The sequence below is a fragment of the Macaca thibetana genome, chromosome 17 (assembly GCF_024542745.1).
Source record: "Macaca thibetana thibetana isolate TM-01 chromosome 17, ASM2454274v1, whole genome shotgun sequence".
NCBI classification, from domain to species: Eukaryota; Metazoa; Chordata; class Mammalia; order Primates; family Cercopithecidae; genus Macaca; species Macaca thibetana.
Genome location: NC_065594.1, coordinates 24,544,702 through 24,565,349, shown reverse-complemented (window position 1 = coordinate 24,565,349; position 20,648 = coordinate 24,544,702). Strand labels below are relative to the sequence as shown.

Genomic DNA, 20,648 nt, shown 5'->3' with positions numbered 1-20,648 from the left:
AAAATCTTCTTGGATAATAATCAGAAAAATCATCTGACAATTGCATGTAGCTCATTCTGCCAGATATTTTGGTTTCAGTATGATTGTACTGACAGGTGATATATTTTAATCATAATGCTAGGTTGTAGGACTTTGTGGCCAAATGAGAAAATAGTACTGAGAGCATAGCTAATTAAAAAACAATCATTCCAACACAATTACCTGAATGTAGAAATCTGCTTATTACTTGATAGTAGTTGTATCAGGTTGTTCTTGTCTTGCTATAAAGAAATACCTGGGACAAGGTAACTTATAAAGAAAAGAAGTTGAATTGGCTCATGGTTCTGCAGGCTGTACATACATGGCTCCAGCATCTGCTTCTGGTGAGGCCTCAGAAAGCTTACTAGGAGGAGGTGTGCTGAAGTAAAAGTGCTACTTCATTTATTCATCCAACAGTTACTTGAGTACCTGTTCTAAAGCTGGTATTGCAGCAGTGAGCAAAAATATTTCCAAAAGCTTTGCTAGTACAAGTAGACTAATGTGGTGGGGTGTGGGTGTATGTGTGTGAAATAGTGTTTCCAAATATGTGGGGTTTGTAATATAGCCAAACATGATTATATTGCACACTAAGCTTATGAAAGGCTTATGTTAAGAATGAAATCATTTTATAAACATCAAAACAATTCATTCACAATGGATAAAAAAGAAGCCTTTCACATGTAGTGAAATTAACCAAGGCTTGGACTCTCTTCAGTAGGTATGATGTTGGGAAAATTTGTTGAATTCGGGAGAGAAACTCATATCTAGAAAGAGATTATGACCCTAAATAATTGTACTTTTAGCTTTTGTCCAACAAGCTTTGCGAAATCGGAGACTTGAGGAAGGCTGTTCTCAAGTATTTTCAGAGAGGTTTTTAGTAGCAGCTGGTATGGAGTCAATTCTGTAAAGAATGTAGGGCTGTGTTATAATGACATTAATAAAATAGCCCCCACCTGCACTGTCAAAATCCATCCTAATCTGGCTGTGGTTTGGTGCCAGGTTGTTGCATTTTTTTTTTTCCACTGGTAGTTAAATGACCATGGGAAGAATTTTGGCTTCTGTGACTAGATGGGACTTCCAGGCCATTGGCAGTGATTTCAGAAATCTCCCTTCTTTGGCACCCAGTGGCCTGATCTGGGAAGGTATTATGTCTGGGAAATGCAGATCGGGGACTTCTGCACCTTCCTCTTCCAAAACTGGATTGCCTGCTGTTTCTTGGCCTGGTTTGGTCCTCTGCTTCATATTCTTGCCACCCTACCCTATCCTCAGCAGAAAGTAGTAACTTTAACTGGTTCCACCAAGCAGAAGGAGCCAGTTGTCTTATGCCAGTGTGTGTTGTATTTGGGTTTTATTGTATTTTAAATATTGATGCTGTTATTCTGGGAGCTTAAAAACCATCCACATGTGTGTGGCAGGAATACCAGCTATTTGTCCTTTTCTAACCCTTGATCACATTGGTAGGTACGGTTTTTAGTTCAAGCCATGTTGTTGACTAAGTCTATGTAAGGCTCTTATCTTGAACCGTGTTTCATAAAAGTATTAGTTGTTAAATTATTCTGGATTTGAATAGCATTAAAGGATGGGTTAATTTAAGGGTTATCTTTAACATATTTTATTCTTTAATTGAAACTTGAAATTACAGTTGACCCTTGAACAATGAAGGGGTCAGGAGATCAACCCCCTGTACAGTTAAAAATCCTTGTATAACTTTTGACTCCCCCCAATCTTAACTACTAGTAGCCCACTGTTAACTGGAAACTTTACTGATAACATAAACATTTGATTAACACATATTTTGTACGTTATTTGTATTATATACTGTATTCTTATTACAAAGTAAGCTAGAGAAAAGAAATGTTAAGAAAATCATAAGGAAGAGAAAATATATTTACTATTCATTACATGAAAGTGGATCATTATAAAGATCATCCCTTTGAGGAGGCTCGGAGAAGTGCAAAAAGGAGGGGTTGTTCTTGCTGTCTCAAGGCTGGCAGAGGCAGAAGAAAACTCACGTTAGTGTGACCCTATGTTGTTCAGGAGCCAACCATACTGTATTTGTGCATGCAAAAATGAAATCTAAACAAAATTATTAGTACTTTAGTGAAGATTTTCTTGTGTTATCTAGAACTTGTATGAGGTTTTTTTTTTTTTAATCTAATCTGTGTTACAAGTATCATTGTGGAGTGATCTTTTAAAAGATTCCCACAGACAAGGGTCTTTCTAGTTCTGTAAGATTGTTCAGTTAGAAATGATTCACTTTCCAGGGAGTATTTACCCTGCTGCAAAAGAATAGCAGGCTACTAGGTGTAAAATAAATCACACAGAAGCATTTTCTTTTTTCATCTTACAGATTTATTTAGACAAGTAAGATCTTGTTATATTTTAAATGGCACTTACCTGCCTAACACTCTCCAGTGCTTTCTCTCATGCTTAGAATAAAATCCAGACTTTTACCATGACCTGTGGCCCATATCTGGCTCTACCTGCTTTCTGATTCTCTCATGAGACTCTATTCTCTCATAAACTGTGGTTCCACTTGGCTTCTTTCTATTCTTATACATCAAGATCCCTCCTGCCTCCTTTGTGCTTATTGATCCTAAAGCTCTTCCCTCAGATCTTCAGCACTTGGCTCAAATATATCCTCCAGTAAAGGTCCTTTCCTTACCAAGCAACCTAAAGTAGTCACCCTGACGTACTTTTTGTGTTTTGTGATCAAGGGTTAGAAAAAGACAAATAGCTGGTATTCCTGCCACACACATGTAGATTGTTTTTAAGCTCCAAGAATAAAAAGCACATACTTTTTGTGGTTGTTTGGACCTAACAGTTCTGTTTTGTTGTCCTTTTTTATAAACTTTGTTACATTAATTAGCAGAAATTGTCTTGCTTTGTCATTGTTGGTTTGCTCCCTAGGCCATAGACTCTGTTACTAGAGAGACTGGTTTCCAGTCCTCCCTCAAGGTGTTAGTCAAGGTTTTCCAGAGAAACTGAACCAATAGAAGATATGTCTAGAATGAGATTTACTTAAGGAATTGGCTCATGCAATTATGGAGGCTGTAAAGCCCTATGATCTGACTACAAGCTGGAGACCCAGGAAAGCTGGTGGTGTAATTCAGAAGCGTGAGAGGTAAAAAGCTGACTCCAGTCAGCGTATAAGACCTAATAAGCAAGGGCAGATCAACATTCAGCTCAAGCAGTCAGGCAAACAGAGAATGTAACCTTCCTTCACCTCTTTGTTCTGTTCAGGCCCTCAGTAGATGGGATGATACACACATTGATCAGGGCCATCTGCTTTACTCAGTTTACTGATTCAAATGCCATACTGTTTTAGGAAGCCCTCACAGATGTGCCCAGAAATAACGTTTAGCCAGATAGCTGGGCATTCGATGACCCAGTTAACCCATTTATGCCAGAAGTTGCAAATTTTTTTGTGAAAAATCAGACCTTGGCCATGACCTTGAGCAGTAGGATATAAATAACTCCCACAAGCTTAGTGTTCCAATAATGGAACACTAGGCATAAATGGATTGACACATAAAATTAACCATCGCATTCAATTACCTTATTAGATTGTCATAAAGATTAAGTGAGTTAATATATGACAGGCACTTAAAATAGTGTCATGCACGTAGTAGCAATATATGTTACTTGCTATTATTAATGTCATTACTGTTATCATGTTAGTGATTTTGTTCTTTTCATTTCTGTATCCTCATTGCCAAAAATAATACTTGGAGGTTAGTATGTGCTCACTTAATATTTGTTGAGTGAATTAAAGTGATTTAATAAGTATAAACTTCGTATGTAAAGTAATAGAACCTAAATGTTTCTACTTGTGAAATGTGTATTATGTTGTATTGTATTTTATCACTGAAAACAGAGTTGATTTTGGTAGTGCCCATATTACCTTTGGTTTTTGAAAATGTATACATTTTCCATGATTTTAAAGGTTAAAATAGGAATGTTAGTTGCATTATGTAAGCATATTTTCATATTTGAGAAATAAAAACCATTTTTTGAGAGAAAAATTGGTGTTAATATTTTTAAGTAAGTCTGGGGTACGCCTATTAGTTTGCAGGTGAAATTACTTGCATCTTGAATGAGAGGAGTTTTTATTTTTAAATTTCTTAATTTTCACATTTTTTCCCACAATGAAATATACCCTGAATATTCTCATTCCACACCACATCATGTCCTAATTATAGCAGCACTAACAAGTGTTTTATTGGAATCTAGTCAGACTAAAGATCAACTTTCCCTGTATACAATAAATCACAGTGCTCTTGCTTACATTATACAGATTTTTGTTTTAAGGTATTAAGCTTCTCTTCATTAAATAAACTTTCTTTTTTTCTTTATTTGAATTTCAAATTTGACTTATTTTTTTCCTCAGATAAGAAACCAGCCAATTATAAATCATATGACTAATTAATCTGAAGTTACTTCTATTCTAAGTGGAAATGTACTTTACTATAGCTCTGTAATACTCTGTAGCCAAAGTACTGTTAATTTTCACCAGATTTCAAGACAGTTTCGTTACTTAGAATCATACCTTTTATATGTGCAGAATGGACATAGGTGAAGGTTGAGTAAGAAGAAAATATGGTTAAAAAGTTGAAGCCATTATTTGACAACACATTAGTGTTCTGACCTTAATATGATAGCTTGATTATCCTAAGTTTGAAGTTTTTTCTTCCATGCTATAGACATCAAGTTAAATAGAAGCATGATTGGATCCTAATGTGTTTTTTAAAGATAGTATATATTAACTGTTTTATCTTTTTAAGTTTTATGAACTAATAACTCAAGGCTATTGTAGACATTCTTGAAACAATTTTAAGTATACCCCAGAAATAAACTCAGAAGTAACCAAAATATCAGTTCAGTGGAGAACCATTCTTTAGTTTTTTAAATTGACAACTGTCAAGCATGGTGGCTCATGCCTATAATGCCAGCACTTTAAAGAGGCTAAGGCAGGATGATTGCTTGAGCCCAGGTGTTTAAGACCAACCAGGGCAGCATAGTGAGACCTTGTCTCTATAAAAATAAAACAAGTTAGCTGAGTGTGGTGGCATGTGCCTGTAGTCCCAGCTGCTCAGGAGGCTGAGGCAGGAGGATCACTTGAGCCCAGGAAGCCAAGAGTGCAGTGAGCCATGATCATGCCACTATACTCTAGCCTGGGTGACAAAGTGAGACCTTGTCCCCCAAAAAATAAAAAATAAAAAAATTTACTAGAAGCTAATGAAGCTGAAATTGAAATTGAAAAGCACCAGAAAATACTGACTCTAATTTTTACTCTTGCAGTGATTTTTCTGTTCAGTAGGATGCATTTAAATGGGCATTGATCATAAATGGTTTTCCAAATTTGACTAAGACCCATTGAGTATTTCCACTCATGTTATCTGTTAAGTTAATAAATTTCTATTTAGAGTCAATTAAATTTTAGTGGCTTATGGCTTACCTTTTTATGTTAGAAAGAAATCACTATTTTATTAAAAGCATAAAGCTTTAATCAAGTCACAGAAAACTTGATGTTTAGGTGAGTGTAGTGTTCTAGTTAGCAGACTTTTTATTTCAGTCAACTGTTACCCAAAGGTATTTTTATTTGCCTAAATTCTTTTCTGCAAATTCTTCCTAATATATTAGATCGGTTTCCTGACTTACTCAGTTTACTGATTCAAATGCCAGACTCTTTTAGGAATCCCTCACAGATGTGCCCAGAAATAACATTTAGCCAGATATTCCATGACCCCGTTAACCCATTTATGCCAGAAGTTATAAATTTTTTTGTGAAAAATCAGACCTTGGCCATGACCTTGAGTAGTAGGATATAAATAACTATAAACTATAAGTAGTTTATAGATTGAAACCTTTTTTTGATGGAAGGTTTACTAAGGCATCATTTATAAACAACATAGTTTAAGGAAATGGTTCTCAACTGGAGGTGATTTTGCCTGGTAGAGGACATTTGTCAATGTCTGGAGTAATTTTTTATTGTCATACCTTGGAATGGGAGAGCTGCTACTGGCATCTAGTGAGTTAAGGCCAGGGATGCTGTTAAACATCCTATATGTCTGTGCAAGACACTCCCCTTCCTCCAAAGAGTTACCCAGTACAAAATGTCAGTAGTGCTAGGGTTGAGAAACTGGTTTAGAATTAGTAATGATTTGTGCCATCATTGTACATACTAAAATAATATTTATCATAGACACTGAAGATAATTACAGAAGTGCTTTGACTAAAAAAGTCAGAATTTTTTTGAATAAGCTTTTAGCTCTTGAGATGATTGCTTTGAGGAATATATTTCTCTAGGCATGTCTAGAATGTTTTTTAAACATTATTTGCTGCTGCTTCTTAGTTATTGCACAAAAGTGTGGACAAGACCCAGGCATAATAGACTCTAGGAGTGATTCAGATGCACTTAATGATCACATCTGTTTCATGAGGTTATGTGTTGTTTCTCTGGTAGCAGTGAAAGAAAATGATTTGCAAGGAATAGAGGAGGCGTTAGTTGAACCACGAACTATGAACTAACTCTCAGTTTGTGCTGCCCACAGTGAAGGCAGATTACTTAAGTTAAAGACAGTATATATTTTGTTATCCTTTCCTTAACTCTAGGATTCTTTCATCATCCTAAATGTCAACCCAAGCAACGTGGACTTTTTGTTTGCCTTAGCTGATGCTAGCTCCCCTTTTCCCATAGCCATGAATTTACAGGCATTCTCACAGCCACTTTCTATCTAGATCTCAGTAGTATGTTTTGCCATAGTTTGTGGGTTTTCTCCCTCCAAGTACTTGTTCACACTGTCAGATTATCAGAGTGAATTCCATACTTTAAGTTAGGGTAGATGGTGTATGTTGGAAAATGCAGTGTACTTTGGCACTAAAGCCTGGGAGAAAAGCACCACGTATCTGTGCTTGAACTGTTGCTTCTGGTTGACTTAAAGTTAAGTCACGTCTTTAAAAAGTGACTGACTTATAATTTTACAGCATCGTGAATTAAAATTTATCCTGGAGTTATTAGCTATACTTTTACATTCACTTTTTTGTTTTTAAAGATTTTCCTTTGGCTAGAAATGAAGTTCTGGAATACATGTTTTATTGTTACTGTTTTTCCTTGTAGGTCTACTTCCCCAGCAGGACAGCATCATTCTCCTATATCTTCTAGACATCACTCATCTTCCTCACAATCAGGATCATCTATTCAAAGACATTCTCCTTCTCCTCGTCGAAAAAGAACTCCTTCACCATCTTATCAGCGGACACTAACTCCACCTTTACGACGCTCTGCCTCTCCTTATCCTTCACATTCTTTGTCGTCTCCTCAGAGAAAGCAGAGTCCTCCAAGGCATCGCTCTCCAATGCGAGAGAAAGGGAGACATGATCATGAACGAACTTCACAGTCTCATGATCGACGTCATGAAAGGAGGGAAGGTGTGTACTTTACTTTGATTTTTTTAATTGAAAAATTGGATATCCAGCTTCATTGTTGTAATAAGAAATGGAGGAGGACTTTGCTATGTTAAGTCTTCTGTAACACACAGACTAGAATTCTTGAGGGCAATAGGAGATGCTTAACAACATGGGAATGTAAGCTGTTAGGTATATACAAGTTGGTATTTACAGCTATGCTAAGCTGGTGCTAAGATGTTCTAGCCGGGCACGGTGGCTCATGCCTGTAATCCCAACAGTTTGGGAGGCCAAGGTGGGCAGATCACGAGGTCAGGAGATCGAGACCATCCTGGCTAATACAGTGAGACCCCGTACCTACTAAAAAATGCAAAAAATTAGCTGGGCATGGTGGCATGCGCCTGTAGTCCCAGCTACTCGGGAGGCTGAGGCAGGAGAATTGCTTGAACCTGGGAGGCAGAGGTTGCATTCAGCTGAGATTGCACCACCCTACTCCAGCCTGGGCAACAGTGCAAGATTCCAGCTCAAAAATAATAATAATAATAAAAGATATTCTGCTGAGTAAGTACTCTCAAGTTCTGGAAATTTTTGGCCATCTGATCCTTAGAGCATCCATTTCAATTGCTGAGTTAATGTCTTTTGAAAACGAAGTGAAGGGAAGAAAAGCAACAAATCAGGGAGCATAGTTGGAAAGCATCAGAAGTGTTTTGATAAAGGAGTGAAGGCTGGGGGGAATTGCAGAAGGTCATTGCAAACCAACTCGTCAAATTTCTAGGTCATAATAAAGAAGTGAGCAAAGTGGTTTTCCTTTCTGTATCCCTGAGAATTAAGTTAACTTTGGATTTGCTACTCCCTATTCAGGCTGAGATTTTATTGTTACCTGGCAATAAAGCCTGTTTAATAGCTCTCATCTCTTTTTTTTTTTTTTTTTTTTTTTTTTTTTTGAGACAGAGTCTCGCTGTGTCGCCCAGGCTGGAGTGCAATGGCCCGATCTCGGCTCACTGCAAGCTCCGCCTCCCGGGTTCACGCCATTCTCCTACCTCAGCCTCCTGAGTAGCTGGGACTACAGGCGCCAGCCACCGCGCCCGGCTAATTTTTTGTATTTTTAGTAGAGACGGGGTTTCACCGTGGTCTTGATCTCCTGACCTTGTGATCCGCCCGCTTTGGCCTCCCAAAGTGCTGGGATTACAGGCGTGAGCCACCGCGCCCGGCTCATCTCTCTCTTTACTTCTTATCTAAGCTTCTGGTCTTTGTAGATTTAACTTACTAAGTCTGTTTTCTAACTTCTCCTGTGTTCATTTTTTAACATAGTAAGTACTCAGGAAATGCTTACTTGCAACAACATTTATATTTAATTTGCCTTTTAAGCGCCTCTGTGTGAGTGGAGTACAGCAGTCTCCTATGAAACATGTTGAATTTAGTATTCTTTTCCTATCAACAGTGCAAGCAATAATTAATCGGGTTTTTTTGTTCAAGAAAATGGCGGATGAGAATGATATTCAAGAAAATAAGCAGGGACTGGGGAAAGCACCTATGTGATAGAATTTTTTTTGTGTGTGTATGATTTTGGGACTAGGTCAGCACAGCAGTATTTATGGAACATTGGTAAGATGGGAAAATTCTCTTATGTTGTACCTTTCTATAAATTTTAATAAGATATTTAACAACTAGAGTTGACCAGGAATATAGTACATATTTAATGACTTCTTATTGAATGAAAACTCCCTTAACATTATTAAACATACTAATGAAGGGAAAATAGTAAGCAATTGAGTCTCATAGAAATGCTTGTATTAAGGGATTCTTCTCGTAACAAACCGTAATTGTTTTAAGTTCTTTGTAAGTACTTAAAAAATTGTTCCTCTCTATTTAGATATCATTTTCTGAAATACGGATAATTTTGGTGGAAGGATAGGGAGGTAGGTAAAGAACAAAATACAGTACCTAGATGTGTTTGTAAAGACAGATGGGCGCATCATGAGAAAAAGATCTGGCACTAAGTGAACACATTTTCAGGCACAGCTGGTATTGGGGGAGGAGTAGAAGTGAAAGCTATGCACAGAAAGGGATGGAGATATGTCAGATCTTTGCCTCTTGCCTTTGTCCTTAAACGGGATTTGTGGATATGGATATATGGACAAAGGAATTGGTGGGGGAGATAGGTTATTGATGAGGGTCTGAGGGCCTTGTGATTACAAGATGTTTGGGTCCATGAGAAAGTCTGTGGGCCTAGCCACTAGACAAAGAGAAAAGGAAGTAAACTTATAATGTTTTGGGCATGAGGCTGCTAGAGTTGCCAAAATAGCCTCAGACTAGGGCAATTCCAGAGTATAAGAGCAACTTGCAGAAGAATCTGATAAAAAGGGCAGTATTTATTCTTTGAGGTTCTCTTGTTAATTCTTTGGCTTCATATCAGATTTGTTATAATCAGTTTATGCCCTGTCTAAATATATGTAAAGAGTGGTTTCTAATCTTTCCAACTATGGGATTGACTAAGCCATTTAAGTTTTGGGTCTCTATTTCTTTATTATAAAATGACATGGTTTTTTCAGATAGTCAGTGTCGTTCAGTCCAGCTTTTAAAAAGTGAAAGTATTTTTTTTTTCTATGAAATGCTTTTTTGTTTGTTCGTTTTAAAGAGAAAAAGTCTCATCTTACTATGTTGCTCAGGCTGAACTCAAATTCCTGGATTCAAGCGATCCTCCTACCTCAGCCTCCCAAGTAGCTGGCACTGTAGGTACATGCCACCACACCCAGCTAGAAAGTGCTCTAAGAAAGCTTTAAAGACTTGCACACATGAGTGTTATACCATTAAACAGTGCAGGAAAAGAGAGTGAATAACAGTATCACTTAACCAGCTAGCTTACTCACCATAGGCTACCCTCAAGTACTTAAGTACATTTGAGGAGGTCACATACGGTCTAGTTTAACCTAGCTTAATAGTTGACAGAAAAGATTCAAGTAACTGAAGTGTCTTTGTATTTAAAAGTGGTTTCTAAAAAGTAAGCCATCAATGATAGGAGATCAACTTATTTGTTTCAGTTGTTTAGGATCTGTAAGTATAGGTAAGTCGGGGCAGAGGAAATTCATGTTCAGAGTTTATCTAATGAAGAACATTGTTATCAAGTGTTAATTATCTTTGGGATTTTAGCTTCTTATTTTTTGCAAAGAACATGAATTGTCATTGTAATAAAATTTTTAAAGTTCTGTATTAAATATGTTGTCTAGTTTCCTGAAACTTTGTAAAGGCAATTACAGTCGATTTCCAAAATTGCATTATAGATACTAGGGGCAAACGAGACAGAGAAAAGGACTCAAGAGAAGAACGAGAGTATGAACAGGATCAGAGCTCTTCTAGAGACCACAGAGATGACAGAGAACCTCGAGATGGTCGGGATCGGAGAGATGCCAGAGATACTAGGGACCGAAGGGAACTAAGAGACTCCAGAGACATTCGGGACTCAAGAGAGATGAGGGATTATAGCAGAGATACCAAAGAGAGCCGTGATCCCAGAGATTCTCGGTCCACTCGTGATGCCCATGACTACAGGGACCGTGAAGGTCGAGATACTCATCGAAAGGAGGATGCATATCCAGAAGAATCCCGGAGTTATGGCCGAAACCATTTGAGAGAAGAAAGTTCTCGTACTGAAATAAGGAATGAGTCCAGAAATGAGTCTCGAAGTGAAATTAGAAATGACCGAATGGGCAGAAGTAGGGGGAGAGTTCCTGAGTTACCTGAAAAGGGTAAGGTTTTTGACTTGTCAATGAACTATATCTTATATAGAAAGTATAACATCTCCTACGATTTCTAATATGTTGTTTCTTACATTCGTTATCATTTTGTCGCAGTAATTTTTAATTAATTGAATTTATAGTCTTCCTTATAAATTCCTAATTGGAATTACTAGTTAAAATAGCAGAAGGTAAATGGAGCTTGAGCTAGACCCCCCCAATTATATCCAGTCATGCCTGTCATCTTGATTAATGTAGAACACTAAGAAAATAACTATCAGACAAAAAAGTAGAATCACAAGGAAGTTACTTTCTTTTAAATAGGTATAAATATGATAAAATGTTCATTAAATTAAAGTAGAATTAAAGTGGTGGGTTTTCAAAATTGTTGGCATCAGAAATGACTGATTTGTGTATTCTTCAGTATTTGTACTTGCTTCAGACCCTGTCAAACTGCCACATGTCATTATCTTGAGCCATTTTTCTTTTCATAAAAAGTATTTGCCATCACCCAAATGACTTAAATATATTGTAACTATTTCCAAACTGCTGAGACTTAATTATCATGACCTCTCTTTACCTCCACCTGCTTTTCTCCCCTCTCCCCAAACACTGCTGCAGAACTTTGATCACTTTTATTCTTTCCATTGGTCTGTTAGTCAATCCTTGGTCAGTATTTCAGCTTCATATTTGTGTTGAGGGTCCTTTAGCTTCTTTGAGCTGCCTTGTGTTTTCTTGACCCTTTACTTTTTCATGTCAATTTTAGAAAACAGTTTTTAATTTCATAAAAAATTGTTGGATTTTTATTTCAAATGCATCAACTTAATTTATAATATTTCCAATATTTTTTACATTTTTTTTCCCTGGGTATCCTCTATTTTTGTTGCCATTATAAATAGTGCTTTTACATTTTGTAAGATAAAAAAATTTTTTAATTATGCATTTACATGGTTCAAAATTTTGAATGTATAAAAGGACATATAGTGAAAAGCCTCCCTTGTACCCTGACCACTCTTTTGCCAGCTTTGTAGGTATTCTTCCCAAAAAACATTTTACGCGAGCAAATAAATATCCATTTGATTTCCCCTCTGGATTTACAAAAATAATTTTTAAAAACAGTGGAAAAATCTATGTACTATTTTATATCCTACTGTTTTCAACCAGTAAAAATATCTTTCATGTCTTTCTTTGTGGTAAACAGCTATTTTCTTCTTTTGGCACATGTTATCTATTGTAGAATATACCATAAAGTCAGCAAGTGCTGCATTACTGGGTATTTTGGTTTTCTAATCTTCCATCTCTTTCAGACAATGCTTTAGTGAATAACTGTGTACGTATGTCAGTAAATGGTGTCTCTGAAAACATTGCATTTTCTAATGCTTTGTTGGTACATGGAAATGGTAATTGGCATTTGTATATTAATCTTACATTTAAATGATGTTGCTGTATTTTCTTGATCTAATTAGATTGTCTTAACAAATGTTCCTAGGAACAGACTGATTTGGCTCTTTTCTGATTATTAATTTTCTGTCAGTAACCTGCTGAGCATCTTTATCAATACAGTGTTAAATATAAGTAGAGTGGGCTTTGCTTTGTTTCAGATTTTAAAGGATTGTTGCTGGCATTTTATTACTAAGTATGGTGTTTGTGGATTTTTTGCAGATGCTTTTTATTGCGTTAAGGATTAAGTTCTCTCACCCCATTTTAGTTGTCAGAAAATACTCTGTTGAAAGTCAGTTCTTTGGGAAATGTATTTGTTAACTCTTATTTTGTGGCTCAGTGGTCTGTTTTTGTAAGTGTTCTACATATGCTTTCAAGGGAGTTGCATTTGTAATGGTTGAATGCAGAGTGTGTCTCTAAGATAAAATTTGTTTAACTACACTTTCAAATCTACATGTAATTTTTCTTAGTCTACTTGTTCTGTCATTACAGAGAGGTGAGTTAAGTCTTCCACTATCATTGTGGAATTTGTAGATTTGTTCATTTCTTCTTATAGTTTGATCATTTTTTTGTTTGAATACTTTGAGGCTTTGCTCTTAGGTACACATAAGATGAGTTATTTATTTCTTTATTCATTATAGAATGACTGTTTATGCCAGGTTCAGGTTGAGCATCCCTAATCTGAAATTCTCCAAAATCTCAAACTTTTTAATGTATTTTCTTTTTTTTCAACTATTGCCACTAGCAACTCTGACAACAGCCATTTTGAGAGCTGACATAACACTCAGAGGAAATGCTTATTAGAGTATTTTGGATTTCCAATGTTTCAGATTAGGGATGCTGAATCAATATAATGCAAATATTCCAAAATCCAAAACACCTGTAGTCCCAAGCATTTCAGATAAAGGGCATTCAGCCTGTATTTTTCTTGAAGATTGTTTTGCTGGCAGCTGTCTTTTGGTTAGTATTTGTTTGATATATCTTTTTCCATCCTTTCAGGCTTTATTATTATTTTTTTTAATGTAACTCTAAACAACATATAGTTTTAGACACATTAAATCTCCTCATTGTATCTTCTCTCATTCTTAACTTGCAAATTTTTCATCTCTTTATCTGTTTTGCCTCTAGGTCATATTCTCAGGCTTAACTTCTAGTTTACCAGTTTTTTCTTAGCTGCGTCTGATTTGATGGTTAACCCATTCATTCCTAGATGTTATAGGTAGCCTTTTTGTAGTCTTTAAAAATGTTTTACATTTTTTCTTCCTGGTCTTTAATTATTAAAATATTTTTCATATCTATTTTGATTATTAAAATACCCATAGAATCATGCTGTAATTCTTTTAGGTCTCAAAAGCCTGTTACATTTATATTCTTTGTGTTTTTGTTTGTTTTTTAAATCTTGGGGAAGTGCTTTTTGATTCTGACTTTGGGTGGGTTAGTTTGTCATATGTTCTTTTAAGTTTGGAGTGAACTCATCTTTGTCAAGATTGATTTGTGGTAATTCTATGAGGTTAAGGGCAGGGCCCTCAGAGTTTCTGTCTGTTTTTGCCAGATATTCCTAAATTATCACAGCCCCAGTACTGCTTCTTTCTCTACTCCTAACCCTCCCTGCTCAAAAAAGGTTTTTTTGTTTTTTTGTTTTTTTGTTTTTTTAATTTCATTTTGTTTTGAAGTAATTAGGAATTCACAGGAGATTGCAAATAAATGTACAGGGAAACTTTGTTTATCCTTCTCCCAACTTCTCCAGTATTAACATCTAACATCCTACCTGTAGTGTAGTATCAAAACCAAACAACTGACATTGGTACAATCCATAGAGTTTATTCAGATTTCACCAGTATACATGCACTTGGGTGTGTGTCTGTATGTAGCTTTATGCAGTTTTATCATATGTGTAGCCCATTTCCATAGTCAAGATACTCATCTGTAACATCCTAAGATTGCCTTTTATTACCCCCTTATAGCCACAACTCTCGCCTGGCCCCCGGCCCCAACCCCTGGCAGCCTCTTACGTGTCCTTTATCCTGTAATTGTCTCATAAATGGAATAATGCTCTATGTATCCTGTTGAGATTGGCTTTTTCACGCAGCATAATTTTTTCTTGGGGTTCATCCAAGTTGTTGCATATATCAGTCATTTATTTTTATTGCCGAATAGTATTCCATGGCATGCATGTGCCACAGTTTGTTTAATTGTTCACCCATTGAAAGACATTAGTGTACTTTGCAGGTTTTGGCTGTTATGAACAAAGCCACTGTGAATGTCTGTTTCCCACATCTGTTAATGAAAATTTTCACATACAATTTAATGTCATTAACCTTGGTGTTCTATGTTGGAATGTTTTCACTGTAAACTGTATTTAAGCAATAATATATACCCATTTTTTTCATTATTTTTATATATCTGTGAATTAGATATGAAGAAATAGTTTTTTTTTGGCGGGGGGACAGGTTAACTTTAATGAATCTTATAATTTTATCGTATGACTTTTATATAGATAGAGAAAACTGGAACTTTGTCTACTCAGGTCAGTCATTGGACACCTTGGTTGTTCTGATTCATTGCTTGATACTCTTTTCAGGAGGGATTACCACACTTTGGAATATTAAATATATATATTAGTGGTTTTTAGGAGGAAAGATTGCAACTGATGAAATTTGTTGAATAAAGTGTATGGGGTAAACATTTGTGTGACTGTCCTTTGTTTAGGAAGTCGAAGCTCAAGAGGTTCTCAAATTGATAGTCACAGTAGTAATAGCAACTATCATGACAGCTGGGAAACTCGAAGTAGCTATCCTGAAAGAGACCGATATCCTGAAAGAGACAACAGAGATCAAGCAAGGGATTCTTCCTTTGAGAGAAGACATGGAGAGCGAGACCGTCGCGACAACAGAGAGAGAGGTTTGTCAAACAGAATTTTATTAAATAGTGAATAATATCAATTGGGTGAATTGTTTTCTAAAACAGTTACCAATTTACTATTTAATGTAAAATATATTTTAAGGCTTGTGCTTGATGACACACTTGAAACTATTATATATACTCATATAATCTTTGTTCACATGGTTTGGGAGGGATTATGTCAATAGCTAGTGACCAGTACCTACTGGCAACAAAGTGCAAAAACTTGGGTGCCCTGCTGTGTGTCTCTCATCTTAACCAAATAGCTTACAAACCTTTAAAGTATGTAGATGGTTGGGTTCCATTCCAGGCAATTCTGATTCAAGAAATACCTAAACTTCACATCTGAGTATCCTGGCTGCTCACTCATTCGCTGTGATCAATAGAATTTTATAAGGACTTTCAGAGAGGAGCAATAAAAAAATTAAAAAAAAAAAACCAATGATAGGGCTAGGGATTGTTTAGAGAAATATTTTATTTGTATTCTATCCTGAGAAGATATGGTATTTGCTTTAGCTAATTTTGCATTCTTATATGTCTTAAGCCAAAACTTTTTCTGTTCATCTATCTGATGATCTCTTAAATCAATTTTGAAGCAAGATTAGGAAGCACTTTTAAGAAGGATGTAAATACTTTCTTTGGCAAGCTTTTGTTTCTGTACTTACTTGGGCCTTTAAACATTAAAAATTTTATGAAGGTCTTACTAACCTTGGCTGAAGTAAGGTTCACTATAATGCCTAGATTAATATAGCATGAAACTTGATGGCCCAGAGAATTGAATATTGATACTTTACTATGGGCTGAATCAAAGAGGTAATATTATATCTTGATTGGTTAGTAGTAGAAGAATAATAAAGTTTCTAAGGCATCGTCTACTTTTGGGAGCATAGATAGGATCAGAAGTAGGAGAATTGATTGGGTTGAGTTTGTATGGTAAGCCTAATGCATTTTGGTTAAAAGATATGTAGAATTTCCTTAGTTACAGATAGGGCTGGAGTTTCTATGTTCTGTTTTGATATCTGAAATTATTTCTTCCCTAGGACTTTTAGAACTGGTGATGCTTTTTTTTAAATCTCTTTTTTCCTTTTTTTCTATTTTCATATCCTTGCTCAGATTTTTCTCATCTCATGCCTGAATTCAGTAGTACCATTTGGTTTCAATCTTATGGTTAGTTCAACCACATGTATTGATCTTCTGCTAGGTGCCAAGAACTCTGATAATTGCTTTACATTTATTCTGACTTAATCTTTACAATATCCTTGTAAGTGTAGGTATGATAAAATAATTCATGTTTTCAGAGTTTTGGGGATTAGATCTAAGAGTAGTAAGATTACAATATTATAGAGAAGTAGGTTCCAGAGCTGGAATTCAAACTCAGGTCTTCTGAGTTCAGTTCTCTATTTTAATTTTACTGTAACTACTTCAATAATTATCAGATGTATGATTGAAATAAAAAAATATTTTGGAGGCTAATGAATATTTTACAAATATTTGTTGAGTACCCATGTTAGGCACTTTGCTAGGCACTTGAGGTACAATAATTCTTATCCTTGTAGAATTTAATGGGGAGAGGGAAGAACTCCCCACCCAAAAAAGCAAAGTAGGATAAATGCTACTACTCTGTATAAAAGTTCTGTGAGAAGACAAAGGAGCAAACTCAATTCTGAGCAATTCCAAGAAAGCTGCCTAAAGAAGTGACATCTGAATTAGGGCCTGAAGGATAAAAGGAAACTATAGAAGGAGCACTTTACAGGGAGAGGGTGCAGCATGTATAGACACCAGGACTGAAAGAAACATGTGCTTCGGAGTAGTAAGGAATTATGTTACAACATTGGAGTCAGAGTATGCTATAATTGGCAAGGTAGAAAAGAAGCCAGAGAAAAGGACTGATGAAAGACTATAGGCCAGGTAGTAAATGACCTAAGTTTAGCCTAGTCAGGCTAAAAATTTGATTTTAATTGCCTTTCACTGCCTACAAGATAACTGCTTTGAAGCAGTTGGAAGAAATAATTTTCATCAAAAACATATTAAGGATGTTGGGAAAGATTGAAAACAAGGATACCAATTAGTTAGACTGTTGATGACATAGGCATCTAAGAAGACCTGATCAAGGTCTGAGTTAATAACTCTATCTGTGGGGATAGAGAAAGGAACAAAGAAATATTTTAGAAGTGAAGTTGATGGTACTTGGATATGATGAGACTTAGACAACTCAGAGATTATCAGCTTTAATGAATTGGTATGTCGTTTATTAAAATAAGGAAATGTGTAAGTAGAAGCACATCTTTGAATAACACATTTTGGGGGAAAGATAGGGGAAGATAGTTTAGACATATTAAAGTGATGTTCTTATATTCTTTGCATTTTCCTTTGAAGAAAGCATTGATATTTTGGTTGGGAAAATAAAATTATATGTCTCATAAAAGCATGTCTGAATAGTCTATTTGCTGATATTGCTGTAATTAGAAATTTAAAGTATGATTTGCTATAAGTTATGGTATTGAATTTGTTTCAGGTTATCTTGTAATGATTATGATGTTGGTATGACTCCTTCAAACTAGGAATTCAGACAATACAAAAGATGGGTAGATAGCATTCTAGGAATCCAAAGTATGATACAGAAGAACTACTTTCAGTTGGTTTCATCAAAAGTAAAAGCGTTTAAGAAAACTGACTTCTAATGCATCTACCATCTCTGTGACATTGGGAAGACAACTCTGGAGCATAATTTCTGTTTTTAAATAGAAAGGGGGGAAGCGACTGTGTAGGATTTCATTTTGATTTCGTTTTAAAATGCTATGATCGTTTGTATCTGGGTCTATAACCTCTAAAATAGTAAAGATAGATAGAACTTGTCTTTTTAATCAGTGATTAGGAAGGGAAATCCAAAATACCATATTGAACCCTTCCTAGAAACATCCTAAAATTATTCTGCTTAATGAGTTGATGTTAAATGTTCCACTTACCAACCTGTTGGCCGTATTATAATATGATCTTTATCGAACAACCAGTAGATATATAGTATGTAAATGGAAACATCACAGTAGCCTAGATCAGACTACAGTAGTTGCTTTGAAAAATGGCTATCTCTTTGAAAAAGTTCATGCCATCCTCGTATACGTTTTTTTATCCCAGACTAATTTTCTGCTCAACGGGGTATTTGGGCAGCATGCATTCATTTACTCTGTTTATGTGATTTGTGTGTACGTGGAAAAAAATTTAAATAAAGTGTGATGAGGTTATCAGTTAACATTTTAAGAAAACAGCTCTTCATCTGAGTAGTCATTTATATAATTAAGTAAAGCTTCTAATTTATTAGTAATTGGTTATTAATTACAAATATATATCACTAATATGAAACACTTTTTACATTTATTTCAAGATTGTTAGACATCAGTACCCTTAATATTACAGTTCATGATAAGAGATTGATATTGCAGCAACAAATTCTGACATATGTTTTGTTCACTATATTTTCCTCACATAATAGCTGCACTTTGATTTGTATATATTTTGGCCTGAAATTAGAGGTGTGACTTACGAGGGAAATTTTTTTTTTCCTTCAGCTCCTATGTTCTACACCTCCTGCTGCCCCTATCCTTTGCCACCAGTGTTCTCAGGTCCTGCTGGGGGGACAGAGAAGATCAGAGGTGAAGGGTAGAGATGGCAGAAAGTGGGGTTGGAGCAGTGGGCTGGAGGTAGGGTAGGGAGCATGCAGAGAAAGATCAAAGGTGGATCAGTGGGAGTGGGGAAGGGGGTTGACGGGGAGCAGGAAACATGGTAGTTAGAGGGCAAATAAAAATTATCTTTAAAAAATTTAAGGTCTAGGGGTGATTGTTACTTGGATATTAAGTTAAAATTAAATATGCTACTTGGTTTGTAATTTGTTGCCAGTGTGACCCTATACACAGATAAAATTTAAGATTTACCATGCTGTCTTACCAATAGGTTATCTGTCAAATTAATCACTGACAAAACTTGATTTTCATTGTAGATCAAAGACCAAGCTCACCAATTCGACATCAGGGAAGGAATGACGAGCTTGAGCGTGATGAAAGAAGAGAGGAACGAAGAGTAGACAGAGTGGATGATAGAAGAGATGAAAGGGCTAGAGAGAGAGATCGGGAACGAGAACGAGACAGGGAGCGGGAGAGAGAGAGGGAACGTGAACGGGATCGGGAAAGAGAAAAAGAGAGAGAACTAGAAAGAGAGCGGGCTAGGGAACGAGAGAGAGAAAGAGAAAAAGAGAGAGATCGTGAAAGGGATAGAGACCGAGACCACGATCGAGAGCGGGAAAGAGAGAGGGAGCGAGACAGGGAAAAAGAACGGGAACGAGAAAGAGAAGAAAGAGAGAGGGAAAGAGAGCGAGAACGGGAGAGAGAGCGAGAGCGAGAACGGGAACGAGAAAGAGCGAGAGAAAGGGATAAAGAACGAGAACGCCAGAGGGATTGGGAAGACAAAGACAAAGGACGAGATGACCGCAGAGAAAAGCGAGAAGAGATCCGAGAAGATAGGAATCCAAGAGATGGACATGATGAAAGAAAATCAAAGTAAGAATAATTATCAGTCAGTTATTATATGTATCTGGTGTTTATTTACCCAGCACTTTTTGGGAGGCCAAGGCGGGCAGATTCCTTGAGGCCAGGAGTGGGCAACATGGCAAACTCCATCTCTACAGAAAATACAAAAATTAGCCGGACATGGTGGCGCATGCCTGTAGTCCTAGCCACTTGGGAGGCTGAGATGGGAGGATTGTTTGAGCCTGAGAGGCAGAGGTTGCAGTGAGCCAAGGTTATGTCGTTGCACTCTAGCCTGGGTGGAGACCTTGTCTCCAAAAAAAAAAGTTTTTTCAGTTGTCTAGAAAAAGCAATTTTTAAATTAAGACAGGAATCAGTGAACTTGTATCCCATCACATCACCTAGACTAGTCACCAAGGGATATCACCTGTGCCATTCTGATGATCCTTCATGAATTTTATGTGCTTGTAATTATGGAGTCACTACCCCCAGGCTGCAGGAAGCATTGACAATGTTTTAGAACTGAGGGAATCCTTGTAATCACTGCATGGTTCGAAGATGAGAGAAAAGGAAGTGTCTTCTCTTGTGCTGTGGAGTAGTTCTTTGGGGTCAAAAGATGTGTTCTTGGCAT

The 20,648-nt window shown here is 36.3% G+C and overlaps 1 protein-coding gene across 11 annotated transcripts in view; it reads left to right on the top strand.

The window, feature by feature from the left end:
• Window positions 1-20,648, top strand: part of ZC3H13 (zinc finger CCCH-type containing 13) — a 100,291-nt gene that overhangs the window by 57,413 nt on the left and 22,230 nt on the right. For 8 of the 11 annotated variants that reach the window (XM_050766160.1, XM_050766157.1, XM_050766165.1 and 5 more), the window contains 5 exons: window positions 7,139-7,449; window positions 10,707-11,171; window positions 15,309-15,500; window positions 19,067-19,150; window positions 19,495-20,050. In XM_050766160.1, the coding sequence (XP_050622117.1) occupies window positions 7,139-7,449; window positions 10,707-11,171; window positions 15,309-15,500; window positions 19,067-19,150; window positions 19,495-20,050 (1,608 nt within the window). The remainder of the gene's footprint in view (window positions 1-7,138; window positions 7,450-10,706; window positions 11,172-15,308; window positions 15,501-19,066; window positions 19,151-19,494; window positions 20,051-20,648) is intronic. The other 3 variants (XM_050766166.1, XM_050766168.1, XM_050766167.1) reach the window with 1 other exon arrangement.